Genomic DNA, 18,157 nt, shown 5'->3' with positions numbered 1-18,157 from the left:
CCGCCCACAGAGTCGGTATGGGGTCCACCGCCACCCACAGGGTCGGTATGGGGTCCACTACCGCCCACAGGGTCGCTATGAAGTCAACTACCGTCCACAGGGTCGGTAGGGGTCCACTACCGCCCACAGGGTCGGCAGGGGGTCCACTGCCACCCACTGGGTCGGTAGGGGGTCCACTGCCGCCCACAGGATCGATAGGGGGTCCACTGCCGCCCACAGGGTCGATATGGGGGGGGTCCACTACCGCCCACAGGATCGATAGGGGGTCCACTGCCGCCCACAGGGTCGGTAGGGGGTCCACTGCCGCCCACACGTTCGGTAGGGGTCCACTGCCGCCCACAGGGTCGGTAGGGGGTCCACTGCCGCCCACAGGATCGATAGGGGGTCCACTGCCGCCCACAGGGTCGATAGGGGGTCCCTTACCGCCCACAGGGTCTCTATGAAGTCAACTACCGCCCATAGTGTTTGTATAGTGTCCACTATCGCCCATAGTGTTATTATGGGGTCCACTACCCCTCATAGGGTCGGTATGGGGGTCCATTACTACCCACAGGGTGTGTCTGGGGTCTATTTTGGCAATACTGCTTTTCCAATCTCATTTGTTGTTCAATGTAAAATATTTGTTGCTCGACTTGCAACAATTTATATATATATATATATATATATATATATATATATATATATATATATATATATATATATATATATATATATATATATATATAGTATAGTGCCTTTGCAATAATGTACCAATGTGTGTATTTTCATAACTCGTTTTAAATTGTTGAAAAATAAATAACTACATTGTGAATGCAAGTCAATGTTTACATGCTAAATCAGAGTTGCCAGATTCCGCTTAAAATAGCAAATTGTGCTTATTTTCAAAGCTTGAGAATTTAGCTTTAAAGTAGTTAAAAAACTACGAATTTCGCAATTTGCTATGTACTTTAGTGTACTATTTTAAAATAAGGTTGGTTTTTAAGCTGCAAGTCATATGAATCTCAAAAAAAGTATATTATTAACAATCTTATCTCCATAGTTCACTAGTTTCTGTAAATCAGATCTGGTAACTGTAGGCCAAGTACTGGAAGACTCAAGACACAATGTGTTGAAGCTATTCTCTTTGAAGAAGTCATCTCGACAGGATCTTCCAGCTCCAGCTATAAAACTTCACCAAACATGGATCTACCTAGTACATCAAATGGTAAGGAATTACTAAACTGTACAAAGTTTTATGCTAGAACATTTGTTACAGTCCCCTGTTCTATGTGTACTCCATCACATAGTGACGGAGTATGTGGGAATACTTTTGTTAACACTGTCCATTTGACATGGTGGTGGTGTATGGTGCTGGTGGTGTATGGTGCTGGTGGAGTATGATGCTGATGGTGTATGATGCTGATGGTGTATGATGCTGATGGTGTATGATGCTGATGGTGTATGATGCTGGTGTATGGTGCTGGTGGTGTATGATGCTGGTGGTGTATGATTCTGGTGGAGTATGATGCTGATGGTGTATGATGCTGATGGTGTATGATGCTGATGGTGTATGATGCTGGTGGTGTATGGTGCTGGTGGTGTATGATGCTGGTGGTGTATGGTGCTGGTGGTGTATGATGCTGGTGGTGTATGGTGCTGGTGGTGTATGGTGCTGGTGGTGTATGGTGTATGATGCTGGTGGTGTATTATGCTGATGGTGTATGATGCTGGTGATGTATGATGCTGATGGTGTATGATGCTGGTGGTGTATGATGCTGGTGGTGTATGATGCTGGTGGTGTATGGTGCTGTTGGTGTATGATGCTGGTGGTGTATGGTGCTGGTGGTGTTTGATGGTGGTGGTGAATCTGACACTGTCATATATATATATATATATATATATATATATATATATATATATATATATATATATATATATATATATATATATATATATATATATATATATATATATATATATATATATATATATATATATATATATATATATATATATATATATGCGAACAAGCCTGAATGGTCCCCAGGACATATATATATATATATATATATATATGAGGGGTACCACCTCTGGTGCAAGTGTAGGGACCCATAGCCTCGGAGAAGAAAATAAAGAGTATTCAGAGAAGACCTTGTGGATCCTCACTGAACACTTTCATATTTTCTTCTCCTACCACCCTTATTCTTTTGGTATGTGTGTATATTTATCTAACTTTATTTGAAAACGTCATTACACAAAAAAAGTTACAATATTGATTAATATATATATATATATAATTTTTTTTTCTTCCAATAATATAGTATTCGCTTGAAATTAACAGCCTGGTCAATCAGGCTGTTGGATTCAACTCCTCTCAGTTTTGTTATACGAGTTACAGCATGGTTAATCACATCCAAAATTAAAGTTATTTCCAGATGCAGTCCTAAAATTTTTAACATTGCTCTCACTAGTGTTAATGTAGATTATTTCATAATTTAAATAATATATTTAATTACTGTAGTACATTTTAACAACAATTTAACTTATAATTTTTGCAGCATAGGTCATTTGAATATAAGTATTTTATTAGAAACTATTTCCTTCAGGTCTTCAGGGAAAATTCTTGAGGAGATGCACAAACTGCAAACAATGTGTGCATGTCCGAAGCAATGTTTGCAAGTTCTGCCAGTGTGACTTCCGAAACAGTAGAGAATTAATGAAGAAAGAAGAGGAAGCCCGTTTTCTACTTAAAGGCAAGAAGGCTTTAGAACGAAATACAGCAAGCCGGGTTCTACGAAGGATTGAAAATCAGGTATTGAAGTTTGTCTACATCTGTTGTATTCATTTGTATTCTTCTTATGCTGAACTTGCTTGATAAGGTATAGAATCAACATGAATAATGCTGTACAGTACTTACATACTATTTGTTTATTTATTTATATACAAGTTAGCACACTGGGATTATGAGAGTACATAGCATTGATGTTTTTACATTCTTGTAAAGCCACTAGCACACAGTGTTTTGGGCAGGTCCTTAATCTAACAGATAATTTTAAATAGGCAATTTAAAGCTTAAATGGAAAAAAATTGGCTGGTACATTGTAAGAAAGTATCACAAAGATTACTATGTACATTAAAGTAAAATTTGAGGGTTATCAACATATAAATTGTAGCATAATTTGAGGAATATTTCAAGGTATAATATAGTAAGATATGCATTCAATATAACAATCATGATATAAGGTGATAGCAATGATTACAATGGAAAAGTTGTATGGTTTAGGCACATATATTCTGGCATTGGATTTCATAAGATACAGTGCGAGTTTAATACACTAGTTAGGAAACTATCAAGAAAAAATTTAGGTACTTTTTGGTTTTATTTTTTAAAATGGCAGAAGTTGGACAGTTTTTAAATTTGTTAGCGAGTGAGTTCCATAGACAAGGTCCCTTTATTTGCATAGTGTATTTACACAGAATAACTTTGACTCTGGGGATATCAAAGATATTTATATATATATATATATATATATATATATATATATATATATATATATATATATATATATATATATATATATATATATAATTTCAATTCAATCATCTCTGTCATTGATGTATATGGCAAAAAGTGTGTGGCCCAATACAGCACTATGTCTTAACGTAATGGGTCCAAGGGCCCATAAGGTCTCGACAGCATTAAGGGCCCTTTAGCAAACCAGTGTGCTGGGGCCCCTATGACACCCATGACGTCTTTGTATCATTTCAAGTTTGTACATGTACTTCTTAAGATATGGGCACCATACAACTGCTGCATATTCTAGCTTTTGTCTAAAAAAATCATGAACAATTTATTTATTATTTATCCATGAATGCCAGAACTAAACCCTGTGGTACTCCACTCGTGACATTTCTCCAGTCCAATACATTGCCTCTGATTACTGCCCTCATTTTTCTATCAGTTTGAAATTTTTTAATCCATGTTAGAAGCTTACCTGTCACCCCTCCAATATGTTCCAGTTTCCAGAACAAACTCTTATGATGAGGAAATTTTTTTAACAACTTTAAAACTTTCAGCCAAAAAACTTTATTTGCAGCATCCAGTAAAATGCGCTCTTCACTCCGGCACAGAAATGAGTGTGATAGGAAAAAGCTTCAAGGCTTCATAAAAATCTACAATAGTGAAAACTCTGAAATTCTCAGTGAAAAGGATGCAATAGAAGGTATCCTGCCATGGCACAATTTATTGCCTCATCATAGCCAAAATGGTATGTAACTACATCTCATTTTATCAGGGGTTACAATTCGGCCTTATCAAGATAACTAACATTTAGCATGCATAATGGATAAGCTTTACTTATTTTTGAAGTAAAATATCATCACTACTGTTTGTAAAATAGGTGCAGTATCATAATCCGTAGGTTTTTATCAGGTTGATACTGCACAATAAACTATGTATAGTATGTATAATGCAAGTACCTAAACTGTAATTACATTAAATTGAGTTGTAGTTTACTTGCAGTAAATATAATTTTCCTCTTTTATTAGTGTCCCTTGCTCAAAAAAAGAAGGCAGTAGAAGATGTGGAGCTTCAGAAGAGATCCAGAGAAGAGCAACAACACACTGTTCAAGAAATGCTGCATTATCTCGCATATTACAAGAATAAGAGAGAGATTTTAACCGAACATACTGAAGAGTTGTTATGTGGAATTTTTCCTTCATATCTAAGCAAGGTAAGCTAACAGCCTAAATGTGTGTTGCAATTCAGTTCTTCATAAACATTTATCCAGCAGAATTTTATACTTGAGTAAAGTCTTGCTATTTACAACTTTGACAGGTAGACAATTCCATGGTTTTCATATACTGTACTGGTGTGTTTTACATATATTTGAACTTTTACCGAAAACTTTATTTATTTATTCTAATTTCTTTAGTATTTTCAGGGAAATTTGTAAATGTCTTAAACCCCATTAAATAGTCTATATATTACAGGATCCTAACAAGTACACTATTGAAGAGAAGCACCTATCAACCAAAAATAAGAGTGGAATCTTGGCTCTTTTGAAGCAAGGGCAAAAGTTGTGTTCTGACAAGCTGAGTGATGCAAAGCGTTTATTTGGATACCAGGAAGAGGATGTTGATGTTTCTGAGCCCTACCTGGAGCTTTGTGACAGTGAAGATGATGATGATGAAGATGAAGATTTACTACTAAACTGATGATACAAAAGTTAAGTATAATAAATTTTACCTGATTTCTCTTGCTAATTTCTCTTACTTAATTTCTCTAATTTCTAATTATCCTAGCCCTAAGATTACTACTGGCCTCCATTGCCTTGCCTGCACTTTGTTTCCCCCTTAACCATATCACTCATTCTTACAGGTGTGAGACAGAGAGGTACAAGATCATCCAAGAGGAACAACACCTGAAGCACCCAACATTTGGGTGTTTTAATTAATAAAAACGCCCTTCATGGCTTCACTCATCCTGGCTGGTTTAATTAAAAAAACCTAACCTAAACCTAATATATATACCTCTAGAGTCAAGGGAGTTAAGTTTTAGGCTGCACAATGAAACTGCTATTGACAATTTTATAACTGCTGCTGATAATGTCTGTCCTGTGACTTTTTTGTAAGCATAACCAAAAGGCTTAACAATCCCTTGCTTACAAAGGGAATACTTAAACCCATTAATAAAAAACATGACCTTGAGAAGAAGTATAGGTTAGGAATTGTCTCCAAAGAATTCTCATGCTCTTCAACAGGTCACTTGAACTCCAAACCTTTCCAGTTATCCTAAAAAAAGCGAGTTACCCCTGTACACAAATGTGGTGATCTCACAGATGTTAACAACTACAGACCTATATCAATCCTGCCTAACTTGTCAACATTTTTTGAAAAGCTACTTGAACTTGAACTCCAAACCTTTCCAGTTATCCTAAAAAAAGCGAGTTACCCCTGTACACAAATGTGGTGATCTCACAGATGTTAACAACTACAGACCTATATCAATCCTGCCTAACTTGTCAACATTTTTTGAAAAACTAATCTACAAGCAGTTTTACTCTTATCTAGCCAAACACCATATACTTAGTACTAGGCTGTACAAGAATATAACAACTCTTGTATATATCTCAAAAAAAAAAAAAAAAAAAAAAAAGCACAAGACGAAGCTTGAAAAAGTTTAGTGGTATGCCAATAGGCTAGTCCCAGGACTAAGAGGCATGAGTTACGAGGACAGGCTGCGAGAAATGCAATTGATAGGGTACATAAAGATAAACTGTTTAACACGGGTGGTAGGCGAACAAGGGGACACAGGTGGAAACTTAGTACCCAAATGAACCACTAGGATGTTAGAAAGAACTTTTTCAGTGTCAGAGTAGTTAATAGATGGAATGCATTAGGCAGTGATGTGGTGGAGGCTGACTCCATACACAGTTTCAAATGCAGATATGATAGAGCCCAGTAGGCTCAGGAATCTGTACATCAGTTGATTGCCAGTTGAGAGGTGGGACCAAAGAGCCAGAGCTCAACCCCCCGCAACCACAACTAGGTGAGTATACACACAAACACACACACGTACACACACACACACACAGACACAAACATACACACACTAATGCCTCTATTCACCTTGCAGTAAATAGGAACCTGAAAGTCAGGAAGCTGCTAAAGGCTGCATCTTGGGGATGTGTGAGTGTGTTAGATAAAAATATATGTTGTTTAGATATGATGGAGGAAAAGAGGCCGAGAGTCGGTACATTAGACAACCGACGCTTAGAAAGGCGGGGTCCAAGAGCTAACAGCTAAATCTTGGAAATAATAAATTAAAATATTTAATACACCCACATACATGTTTCACATTATTTTGGCTGAGGGCACACTGAGGGCTGATGGCCCCGTCGACGGGGCAGGAAGTCGGTGGTTGATCAAAGGCCTCCCACATCCTCCACATACCTGAGGATTATTCCGGCTTAATTTTAAACGGAAGTAATGTCTTGGCATTTACGGCTTCAGCGGGTGGGTGGGTCCGTGGGTTTATTACACTGTGAGTGAAAACAATCGCCTATTCTCTATTTTATATTGCGGCTTGTAGAGCTAGAAGCTGTTGCCTCTTGTGTGCGTTGCACAAGGGGATTAATATCTGGATTAATAGCTTTCAATATTTCCAGTATTTTTTAAGGTAACGCTTAAATACCGAAGATACTGCTATTGGACACCGCTTAATTGACAATGTCTCAACAACGCAGGCTAAAGATGTGCGTGGCTCCTGCTATTGCAATGATGCTCATTTGTTTTTCAATGATGGGCCTTAGTTGCCCCCTCTCTAACTTACCGTTCTAAATACCCCTTCTCCATCTTCCGCAAACATTTCCCCTCATACATCTCCCCCCTTTCCTCCTGTCCCCCTTGTCCATCTTTGTCCCCCTGTCCATCTTTGTCTCCTGTCCCTCACTTTGTCCCCTTGCCCACATTTTCTGTCCTCTGTCCCAGATCCCTTTCCCCCTCTCTGTCCCCCTCTCTGTCCCCCTGTCCCCCCTTTCCATCTCTCTGTCCCCCTGTCCCTCTCTATCCCATTGTCCCTGTCTCTGTCCCCCCTGTCTCTCTCTGTCCCCCTGTTCTTCTCTGTCCTCCTGTTCCTCTCTCTGTCCCCCTGTCACTCTCTGTCCCCCTGTTCCTCTATGTCCCCCTGTCCATCTCTGTCCCCTGTACCTCTCTGTCCCCCTGCCCACTCTTTCTGTCCGCTGTCCATCATCTGTCCCCCTCCCTTTCCTCCAGTCCCCCTATCCATCTCTGTCCCCTTGTCCCTGTCTCTCCTCTGTCCCCTCTCTCTTGGTCTCCTGCCCCCCTCTCCTCCCTCTGTCCCCCGGTCCCCCTCTCTGACCCTGTCCCTCTGTCTCTGTCTCTGTCCATGCCCCCCTCTCTGTCCCTGTCTCCCTCCCTGTCCCACTGCTCCCCCTCTGTTCCCCCGTCCCTCCTCTGGCCCTGTCCGTCTGTCCCTGTCCCTCTGCCTCTGCCTCTCCTCGTTTCTGACATTCTCTGTGTCAGCCTATCTCTCTGTCTCTTTCCTCGCTCTATCTCTGTCATTCTCTCACTGACTTTGCATATCCTTATCTATACGTCTCTGTGTCTAACATTCTCTCCCTGACTCTGTCTATATCTATTTCTCTGTCTCGATCTTCATCTCTTTCTCTCTCTCTCTCTCTCTCTCTCTCTCTCTCTCTCTCTCTCTCTCTCTCTCTCTCTCTCTCTCTCTCTCTCTCTCTCTCTCTCTCTCTCTCTCTCTCTCTCTCTCTCTCTCTCTCTCCTTACATACATACATACATACATACATACATACATACATACATACATACATACATACATACATACATACATACATACATACATACATACATACATACATACATACGTACATACATACATACATTTATTTAACACATGTGGTACACGCACAAGGGGACACAGGTGGAAGCTGAGTACCCAAATGAGCCACAGAGAGATTATAGAAAGAACTTTTCAGTGTCAGAGTAGTTAATAAATGGAATGCTTTAGGCAGTAATGTGGTGGAGGCTGATTCCATACACAGTTTCAAGTGTATGGAAAGTGTATGTATTCAAGTGGCGGGACCAAAGAGCCAAAGTTCAACCCTTGCAACCACAACTAGGTTAGTACATACATACATACATAAGATATAAAACAGTGGAGGATTCCCAGGTAGAACAATCAACCACAATGCCCATTACCCCTTTACCCTGATGTCCTTAACTACACAACTATACAAGAGTCATTAACACGTGTAATGGCTGATCCCCCATCACGATAGCATAAAGACCAATTGCTTGACCCGCAGTCTGTCTTGCTCCTCAAATAATTTTCGGGTTAACATGAAAACGTCTCTCGAGTTTATCTTTCTAATGTTGTTTTCCCATCTTTCATTTTATCAGCTTAGTTCCTTTATTATGCCCCAATTACTCATCCCTTGAGCGGTAGTTAAACTGAACCCAAATTTAAAAAAAGTTCCTTTTGCTAAGCAAGCTACAGTCTTGATAAGTCAGATATATTGTTTGTTAACACATTTCTCAACAATGAACAGTCAGTTTTATCAAGCTAACATATCCTAACACAACGAGTGAGAGTATTAACTGGTCTAATTATTTTATTAGACCAGTATATATTATTAGATTATACTGGTATAATTATATATATATATATATATATATATATATATATATATATATATATATATATATATATATATATATATATATATATATATATATATATATATATATATATATATATATATATATATATATATATATATATATATGTATATGCGAACAAGCCTGAATGGTCCCCAGGACTATATGCGAATATAGTCCTGGGGTGTGAGTTTTCATTCTCATATTCATATATGTATATATATACATATATATAGATATATATATATATGGGTGAGTTTTCATTCTCATATTCATATATGTATATATATACATATATATAGATATATATATATATATATATATATATATATATATATATATATATATATATATATATATATATATATATATATATATATGTATGTATGAGTGTGTGTGTACATGTGTATACAACATTAATAATTTTGTAACTAGCGTCAAACATTGTTATTTGCTTAGCTAAACGAACTAGAGGGTTCAGGTCCTGAACCGATTATGTGCCTCTGTAATCCTTTACACCACGGCCCACGGGATGGGTATGGGGTGCGTAATAAAGAAAGCAATAGAAGAAATTGAAATTGCATAATACGGTTATTGACATTCAATAATAGTAAGATAAAGCAATGAGGACCAAATGGGAGACCAGTGATCAGTGTCTTGTATCCCCTGCAATACCTCAAATCCTACGTACCTCACTGACAGGCTCCAGTATGTTTCTGTGAATAATTCAATTTCTCCCACCCTACCCATCAACATTGGTGTTCCTCAGGGCAGCATACTTGGCATACTTGGGTATCCTTTGGAGGTGCTTATCCAGTTCTCACTTGAACACTGTGAGGGGATTGCCAGTTATGCCATGCAGTTATGCAATGTATGAATCTATCTATAAGTCCACCAATCTTTGTAAAAATTTCTTGTATGGATGTACCTTACCTAAATAAACATTTATTTATTTATTATTTATATTTAGGATTCATCAACTGCCAAAGATATTCACATGTCAGTATAATTCTGGCGAGAGAGAGGTTTGGGAAAAGCCGTTATACCAACTAGTCAGCAATAAGGGTGATATTTGTGGGGCACAGGCACGCTCGGCCTGGCCCATTAACCCCCAACTGACACTATAACTACTAGCTACTAGGTACATGAACATAATTACATAATTTACGTACATAATTTAAGGTACATAATTACTAGGTACATGAGGACTGGCCATTGTACTATATAGACCTGAAAAAGTGTAACTTAGCGACAACAAGAAAATATTGAATCACAAGACCACCGACGACCATTCCCTTACCCTGCCCTAAACACTGAAATTTGACACCCTACCTCTGGAGCCACCCTGACCACAGGTCCACCAACTACATTTCCCTCCCTCCAACTCTGCCTCCACTTACATTGTACACACACATATTGTACACCACGCAAGTGTGGACTAGTGTGTAAATCTTACTGATACCACACTTAACCTTTATTCTTTCTCAATGTGTTGTATAAAAGGATCTGATTATACCGTTTCATTTCTAACTCCTTTTCTTGGAAGAATGCCACATATGATCGTACACACACACAAGGTCTGTATAGAGTATAGGCAAGGTCTGACAAGGTATACTAGGTGAGTACTAGTTGAGTACTTACACACAAGATATTCTAGGTGAGACTAGGTGAGTATACACACACACGCAACATATACTAAGTTAGTACACCCAGAAACAAGATATACTAGGTGAATACACACATACAAGGTATACTAGGTGAGTACTAGTTGAGTACTTACACACAAGATATTCTAGGTGAGACTAGGTGAGTATACACACACACACGCAACATATACTAGGTTAGTACACCCAGAAACAAGATATACTAGGTGAATACACACATACAAGATATACTAGGTGAGTACTAGTTGAGTACTTACACACAAGATATTCTAGGTGAGACTAGGTGAGTATACACACACACACGCAACATATACTAGGTTAGTACACCCAGAAACAAGATATACTAGGTGAATACACACATACAAGGTATACTAGGTGAGTACTAGTTGAGTACTTACACACAAGATATTCTAGGTGAGACTAGGTGAGTATACACACACACGCAACATATACTAAGTTAGTACACCCAGAAACAAGATATACTAGGTGAATATACACATACAAGGTATACTAGGTGAGTACTAGTTGAGTACTTACACACAAGATATTCTAGGTGAGACTAGGTGAGTATACACACACACGCAACATATACTAAGTTAGTACACCCAGAAACAAGATATACTAGGTGAATACACACATACAAGGTATACTAGGTGAGTACTAGTTGAGTACTTACACACAAGATATTCTAGGTGAGACTAGGTGAGTATACACACACACACGCAACATATACTAGGTTAGTACACCCAGAAACAAGATATACTAGGTGAATACCCCAACACCAACCTCCTACAGTACACCTCCCACAGTAACCCCAACACCAACCTCCCACAGGTAACCCCAACACCAACCTCCCACAGTACACCTCCCACAGGTAACCCCAGCACCAACCTCCCACAGTACACCTCCCACAGGTAACCCCAGCACCAACCTCCCACAGTAACCCCAACACCAACCTCCCACAGTACACAACACCAACCTCCCACAGTACACATCCCACAGGTAACCCCAGCACCAACCTCCCACAGTACACAACACCAACCTCCCACAGTACACCTCCCACAGTAACCCCAACACCAACCTCCCACAGTACACAACACCAACCTCCCACAGTACACCTCCCACAGTACACCTCCCACAGGTAACCCCAGCACCAACCTCCCACAGTACACCTCCTACAGGTAACCCCAACACCAACCTCACACAGTACACCTCCCACAGTAACCCCAGCACCAACCTCCCACAGGTACAAAATGAAGCCATGAGAATTATCTTAGGATGCCCAAGAAATGCTATGATTGAGAAAATCAGGATGGAGTTGAATCTGCAGAGTATTGGGGATAGAATTGCAGAGATAAATGTAGCTTCTGCCATTAGATTAATGAGAGGTGGGGGAGCTAATGAATTGGTCCTCTCAGTTCAAAAGGTGGGAAGTACTGAACAATGTATGATGAAGAAAAGAGCATATATGAATACCTTATGTTCTAATGTTATTAAGTATGATGTTATTTCAGAGTGTATTGCTGTGCCCAAGAGAAAATTTACACCACCATGGGAGGATTGTAATGTAGATGTAGTAATTACTCCCTTGCAAAAGAAAAAAAGTATGTATGAAATAGGAGAGCTGAGGGCAACATATGATTGTATAATTAGAAAATTGCCTACAGAAAACACTCTACTACATGTATATTGTGATGGGTCAGTAGCTAGGGATGGGAAGGCAGGATGTATATTGTGATGGGTCAGTAGCTAGGGATGGGAAGGCAGGATGTATATGTTCTTAACATTCTGAAACCTATATTGTTTGCTGATGATACTACACTCATCTACTCCAACCCCAACCCACATACACTAAATACTGTAATGTTGTTAATAATGAACTAAAAAAAGTCCACTTATGGATGTCAACCAACAAACTAACACTTAACATAGAAAAGACCTACTACATCTTATTTGGAAGCAAATCTACAAATGCAATTCAGCTTCAGATGACAATGTAAACATTAGCAATAACAATGATGGAAAGTTTCTTGGTCTATTCTTAGACAAGAGACTCAACTTCAGTACCCACATACAACACATAACTAAGAAAGTCTCTAAAACAGTTGGTATACTCTCCAAAATCAGATATTATGTACCTAACCCTGCTCTCATCTCTCTATATTATACACTAATCTATCCCTATCTCAACTATGGTATCTGTGCATGGGGTTCAACCACTGCAAACCACCTCAAGTCCATCATCACCCAGCAAAAATCTGCTATCAGAATAATATCAAATTCTGCTTTCAGACAACACTCAGCCCCCTTGTTTAACTCCCTAAACATGCTAAACATAATCTCACTCCATAAATTCTCTTGTGTCAACTACATTTACAAAACTCTGTTCTTAAATGCAAATCCTGCTCTGAAACTCTTCCTGGACAGATGTAATAGGACCCATTATCACCACACCAGAAATAAATATCTCTTTGATATCCCCAGAGTTAAACTTGTATAAATAAATAAATAAATAAATAAATATGTTTATTCAGGTAAGGTACATACATACAAGTAATGTTACATTAATGGATCGATATATAGATAGAGCTAGTACATACAATGCCTAAAGCCACTATTACGCAACGCGTTTCGGGCAGGAAAAACATTAATATCTAGAACTTAATACTAATTGAGCATAAAGAATAAAATGTGTTGAGAACAAATACAAATAAAGATAAAAAAAAGAGGGAACATGACTGAAAAAGCAGCACAAATACAATAGGTTGACAAACAGTGTTGATTAAAAAAAAAAAAAAAAATAACAGACATGGGTTGACAATAGAGGGGTAAGGTAGGTTAGTGAATTTATTAGGTAGTGTTTAGTTTTTATCTTAAACTGGTTGAGAGAGGTACAGTCTTTAACATGGTTGGGAAGATCATTCCACATTCTGGGTCCCTTGATTTGTAGAGCATTTCTAGTTTGATTAAGTCGTACTCTTGGAATATCAAAACTGTATTTATTTCTGGTGTGGTGCTCATGGGTTCTGTTACAACCTTCAATGAAGCTTTTGAGCTTATATGTATGTATTTGTAATGTATGTATGTAAACAATGTATTTATTATCATTTATCAATTCTGATAGAAATTACCTACTTAAAATTATCTGTTAGATTAAGGACCTGCCTGAAACGCTGCGCATACTAGTGGCTTTACAAGATTGTAAATACTGTACTATTCAATGTATTCTCACAACCCCAATGTACCTACTTGTATATATATAAATAAAATAAAATAAAATATTGTGATGGGTCAGTAGCTAGGGATGGGAAGGCAGGATGCAGTATGCCAAACTGAATTCGTGCGCCCCTTGAGGGACTTGAAGTAGAGGGATAGGGATCACAGGATAAGTATGGGTTGCACAAACTACTGGTAACAGGATGAGTATGGGTTGCACAATTAATTACTACAAAGTGGTTGAGTATGGGGTGCACGTAAATGAAGACTCCCAAGAAGCAAATCAGAGATCAGCCCAAGCTTCATCTTGAGGCAAAGCTCAATGCCTTAAGCCATATTGATGCTCTGTCCACAGAGCATTCTCTCTCTCAAATCATAATAGTACACTAATGGTTCCCTACACCACCCCTCAGGTGCAGCTGCAGCAGGCTTGGGTGACATGATGACTATGGGGTGCACAATAAACTAACACTCACAGAATGAGTATGGGCTGCACAATAAGCTACCTCTCACAAGATTAGTAATAAAGAAACATTAATTTTTTGGGTAGGGTGACTGAAACTCATCCTGGGGTAAAAATGTTTATTTAAATTTATTATAGTTAAATGAATTTAGTAAATTATTCCATATATTGTATTATAAGTGAATTGACACTAAACTATAAATGATACTAATAAGGTTTTAAAAATGAAAAACAGTAAAAATCCTTCATGTAAGATATGGAAGTTGAAAAGTAAATTAACTGTAAACTAAATTATAAACTGTAGACATAATATAAAGTATTATAAGTAAAATACCTATAAACTACCAAATAATAAGGTGTAAGGAACCATTTCTATTGTTTGTCCTTTTTTACCTGTTTCCTCAGGTATTTTAAAATTCCCATTCCGTTGTTACTACACTGTTTTCCTGGTGTAGTTCCCTGTGGTTCAAATTTTACTACTTGTACTTTTTGCTGTTTCTGAATGATTGCTAATGGTAGCCCTTGTTGCACCTGCGGAACTTTTTGTAAATGTTCCACCTGCGGAACTTTTTGTACTTGTTGAATTTCTTGCACCTGCGGTACTTTTTGGACTTTATGCACCTGCTGCACTTGTAGCTCGTCAGGATTTTTTTCCAAGGCATTATCGCTATCACCTTCTGATCCTAATGTAAGTTTATCTGCATCAAGCTTCCTTGTGCGTGCTGGAAAAAAAATAAAAATAAAAAATAAAAAATTTTGAAATGGAAGATCCCGTGTAACAAATTTAATCAGTTACTATGATCGAGCCGCAGAAATTTTACAGGAAAGATATGGTTGGGTTGACTGCTTCTATCTGGACCTAAAAGAGGCATTCAACAGAATTCCACATAAGAGTTTGTTCTGGAAACTGGAACATATTGGAGGGGTGACAGGTAAGCTTCTAACATGGATTAAAAAATTTCAAACTGATAGAAAAATGAGGGCAGTAATCAGAGGCAATGTATTGGACTGGAGAAATGTCACGAGTGGAGTACCACAGGGTTTAGTTCTGGCATTCATGGATAAATAATAAATAAATTGTTCATGATTTTTTTAGACAAAAGCTAGAATATGCAGCAGTTGTATGGTGCCCATATCTTAAGAAGTACATGTACAAACTTGAAATGATACAAAGACGTCATGGGTGTCATAGGGGCCCCAGCACACTGGTTTGCTAAAGGGCCCTTAATGCTGTCGAGACCTTATGGGCCCTTGGACCCATTACGTTAAGACATAGTGCTGTATTGGGCCACACACTTTTTGCCATATACATCAATGACAGAGATGATTGAATTGAAATTATATATATATATATATATATATATATATATATATATATATATATATAAATATCTTTGATATCCCCAGAGTCAAAGTTATTCTGTGTAAATACACTATGCAAATAAAGGGACCTTGTCTATGGAACTCACTCGCTAACAAATTTAAAAACTGTCCAACTTCTGCCATTTTAAAAAATAAAACCAAAAAGTACCTAAATTTTTTCTTGATAGTTTCCTAACTAGTGTATTAAACTCGCACTGTATCTTATGAAATCCAATGCCAGAATATATGTGCCTAAACCATACAACTTTTCCATTGTAATCATTGCTATCACCTTATATCATGATTGTTATATTGAATGCATATCTTACTATATTATACCTTGAAATATTCCTCAAATTATGCTACAATTTATATGTTGATAACCCTCAAATTTTACTTTAATGTACATAGTAATCTTTGTGATACTTTCTTACAATGTACCAGCCAATTTTTTTCCATTTAAGCTTTAAATTGCCTATTTAAAATTATCTGTTAGATTAAGGACCTGCCCAAAACACTGTGTGCTAGTGGCTTTACAAGAATGTAAAAACATCAATGCTATGTACTCTCATAATCCCAGTGTGCTAACTTGTATATAAATAAATAAACAAATAGTATGTAAGTACTGTACAGCATTATTCATGTTGATTCTATACCTTATCAAGCAAGTTCAGCATAAGAAGAATACAAATGAATACAACAGATGTAGACAAACTTCAATACCTGATTTTCAATCCTTCGTAGAACCCGGCTTGCTGTATTTCGTTCTAAAGCCTTCTTGCCTTTAAGTAGAAAACGGGCTTCCTCTTCTTTCTTCATTAATTCTCTACTGTTTCGGAAGTCACACTGGCAGAACTTGCAAACATTGCTTCGGACATGCACACATTGTTTGCAGTTTGTGCATCTCCTCAAGAATTTTCCCTGAAGACCTGAAGGAAATAGTTTCTAATAAAATACTTATATTCAAATGACCTATGCTGCAAAAATTATAAGTTAAATTGTTGTTAAAATGTACTACAGTAATTAAATATATTATTTAAATTATGAAATAATCTACATTAACACTAGTGAGAGCAATGTTAAAAATTTTAGGACTGCATCTGGAAATAACTTTAATTTTGGATGTGATTAACCATGCTGTAACTCGTATAACAAAACTGAGAGGAGTTGAATCCAACAGCCTGATTGACCAGGCTGTTAATTTCAAGCGAATACTATATTATTGGAAGAAAAAAAAAATTATATATATATATATATATATATTAATCAATATTGTAACTTTTTTTGTGTAATGACGTTTTCAAATAAAGTTAGATAAATATACACACATACCAAAAGAATAAGGGTGGTAGGAGAAGAAAATATGAAAGTGTTCAGTGAGGATCCACAAGGTCTTCTCTGAGTACTCTTTATTTTCTTCTCCGAGGCTATGGGTCCCTACACTTGCACCAGAGGTGGTACCCCTCATATATATATATATATATATATATATATATATATATATATATATATATATATATATATATATATATATATATATATATATATATATATATGACAGTGTCAGATTCACCACCACCATCAAACACCACCAGCACCATACACCACCAGCATCATACACCAACAGCACCATACACCACCAGCATCATACACCACCAGCATCATACACCACCAGCATCATACACCATCAGCATCATACATCACTAGCATCATACACCATCAGCATAATACACCACCAGCATCATACACCATACACCACCAGCACCATACACCACCAGCACCATACACCACCAGCATCATACACCACCAGCACCATACACCACCAGCATCATACACCACCAGCACCATACACCACCAGCATCATACACCATCAGCATCATACACCATCAGCATCATACACCATCAGCATCATACTCCACCAGAATCATACACCACCAGCATCATACACCACCAGCACCATACACCAGCATCATACACCATCAGCATCATACACCATCAGCATCATACACCATCAGCATCATACACCATCAGCATCATACTCCACCAGCACCATACACCACCAGCACCATACACCACCACCATGTCAAATGGACAGTGTTAACAAAAGTATTCCCACATACTCCGTCACTATGTGATGGAGTACACATAGAACAGGGGACTGTAACAAATGTTCTAGCATAAAACTTTGTACAGTTTAGTAATTCCTTACCATTTGATGTACTAGGTAGATCCATGTTTGGTGAAGTTTTATAGCTGGAGCTGGAAGATCC

At 37.8% G+C, this 18,157-nt stretch overlaps 1 protein-coding gene across 1 annotated transcript; it reads left to right on the top strand.

The window, feature by feature from the left end:
* Positions 1 to 3,731: 3,731 nt before the first annotated feature.
* On the top strand, positions 3,732 to 5,462 carry LOC138361889 (uncharacterized). Its single transcript, XM_069320943.1, has 3 exons — positions 3,732 to 4,247; positions 4,528 to 4,712; positions 4,972 to 5,462. The coding sequence occupies exons 1-3, from the start codon at positions 4,088 to 4,090 to the stop codon at positions 5,194 to 5,196; spliced, it is 570 nt and encodes a 189-aa protein (XP_069177044.1). The 5' UTR covers positions 3,732 to 4,087; the 3' UTR covers positions 5,197 to 5,462.
* Positions 5,463 to 18,157: the final 12,695 nt, after the last annotated feature.

Source organism: Procambarus clarkii, unplaced genomic scaffold (genome assembly GCF_040958095.1).
Source record: "Procambarus clarkii isolate CNS0578487 unplaced genomic scaffold, FALCON_Pclarkii_2.0 HiC_scaffold_976, whole genome shotgun sequence".
In the NCBI taxonomy this organism is placed as follows: Eukaryota; Metazoa; Arthropoda; class Malacostraca; order Decapoda; family Cambaridae; genus Procambarus; species Procambarus clarkii.
Note: the sequence above shows the minus strand (reverse complement) of the source record. Positions and strands in the feature narration are given on the sequence as shown.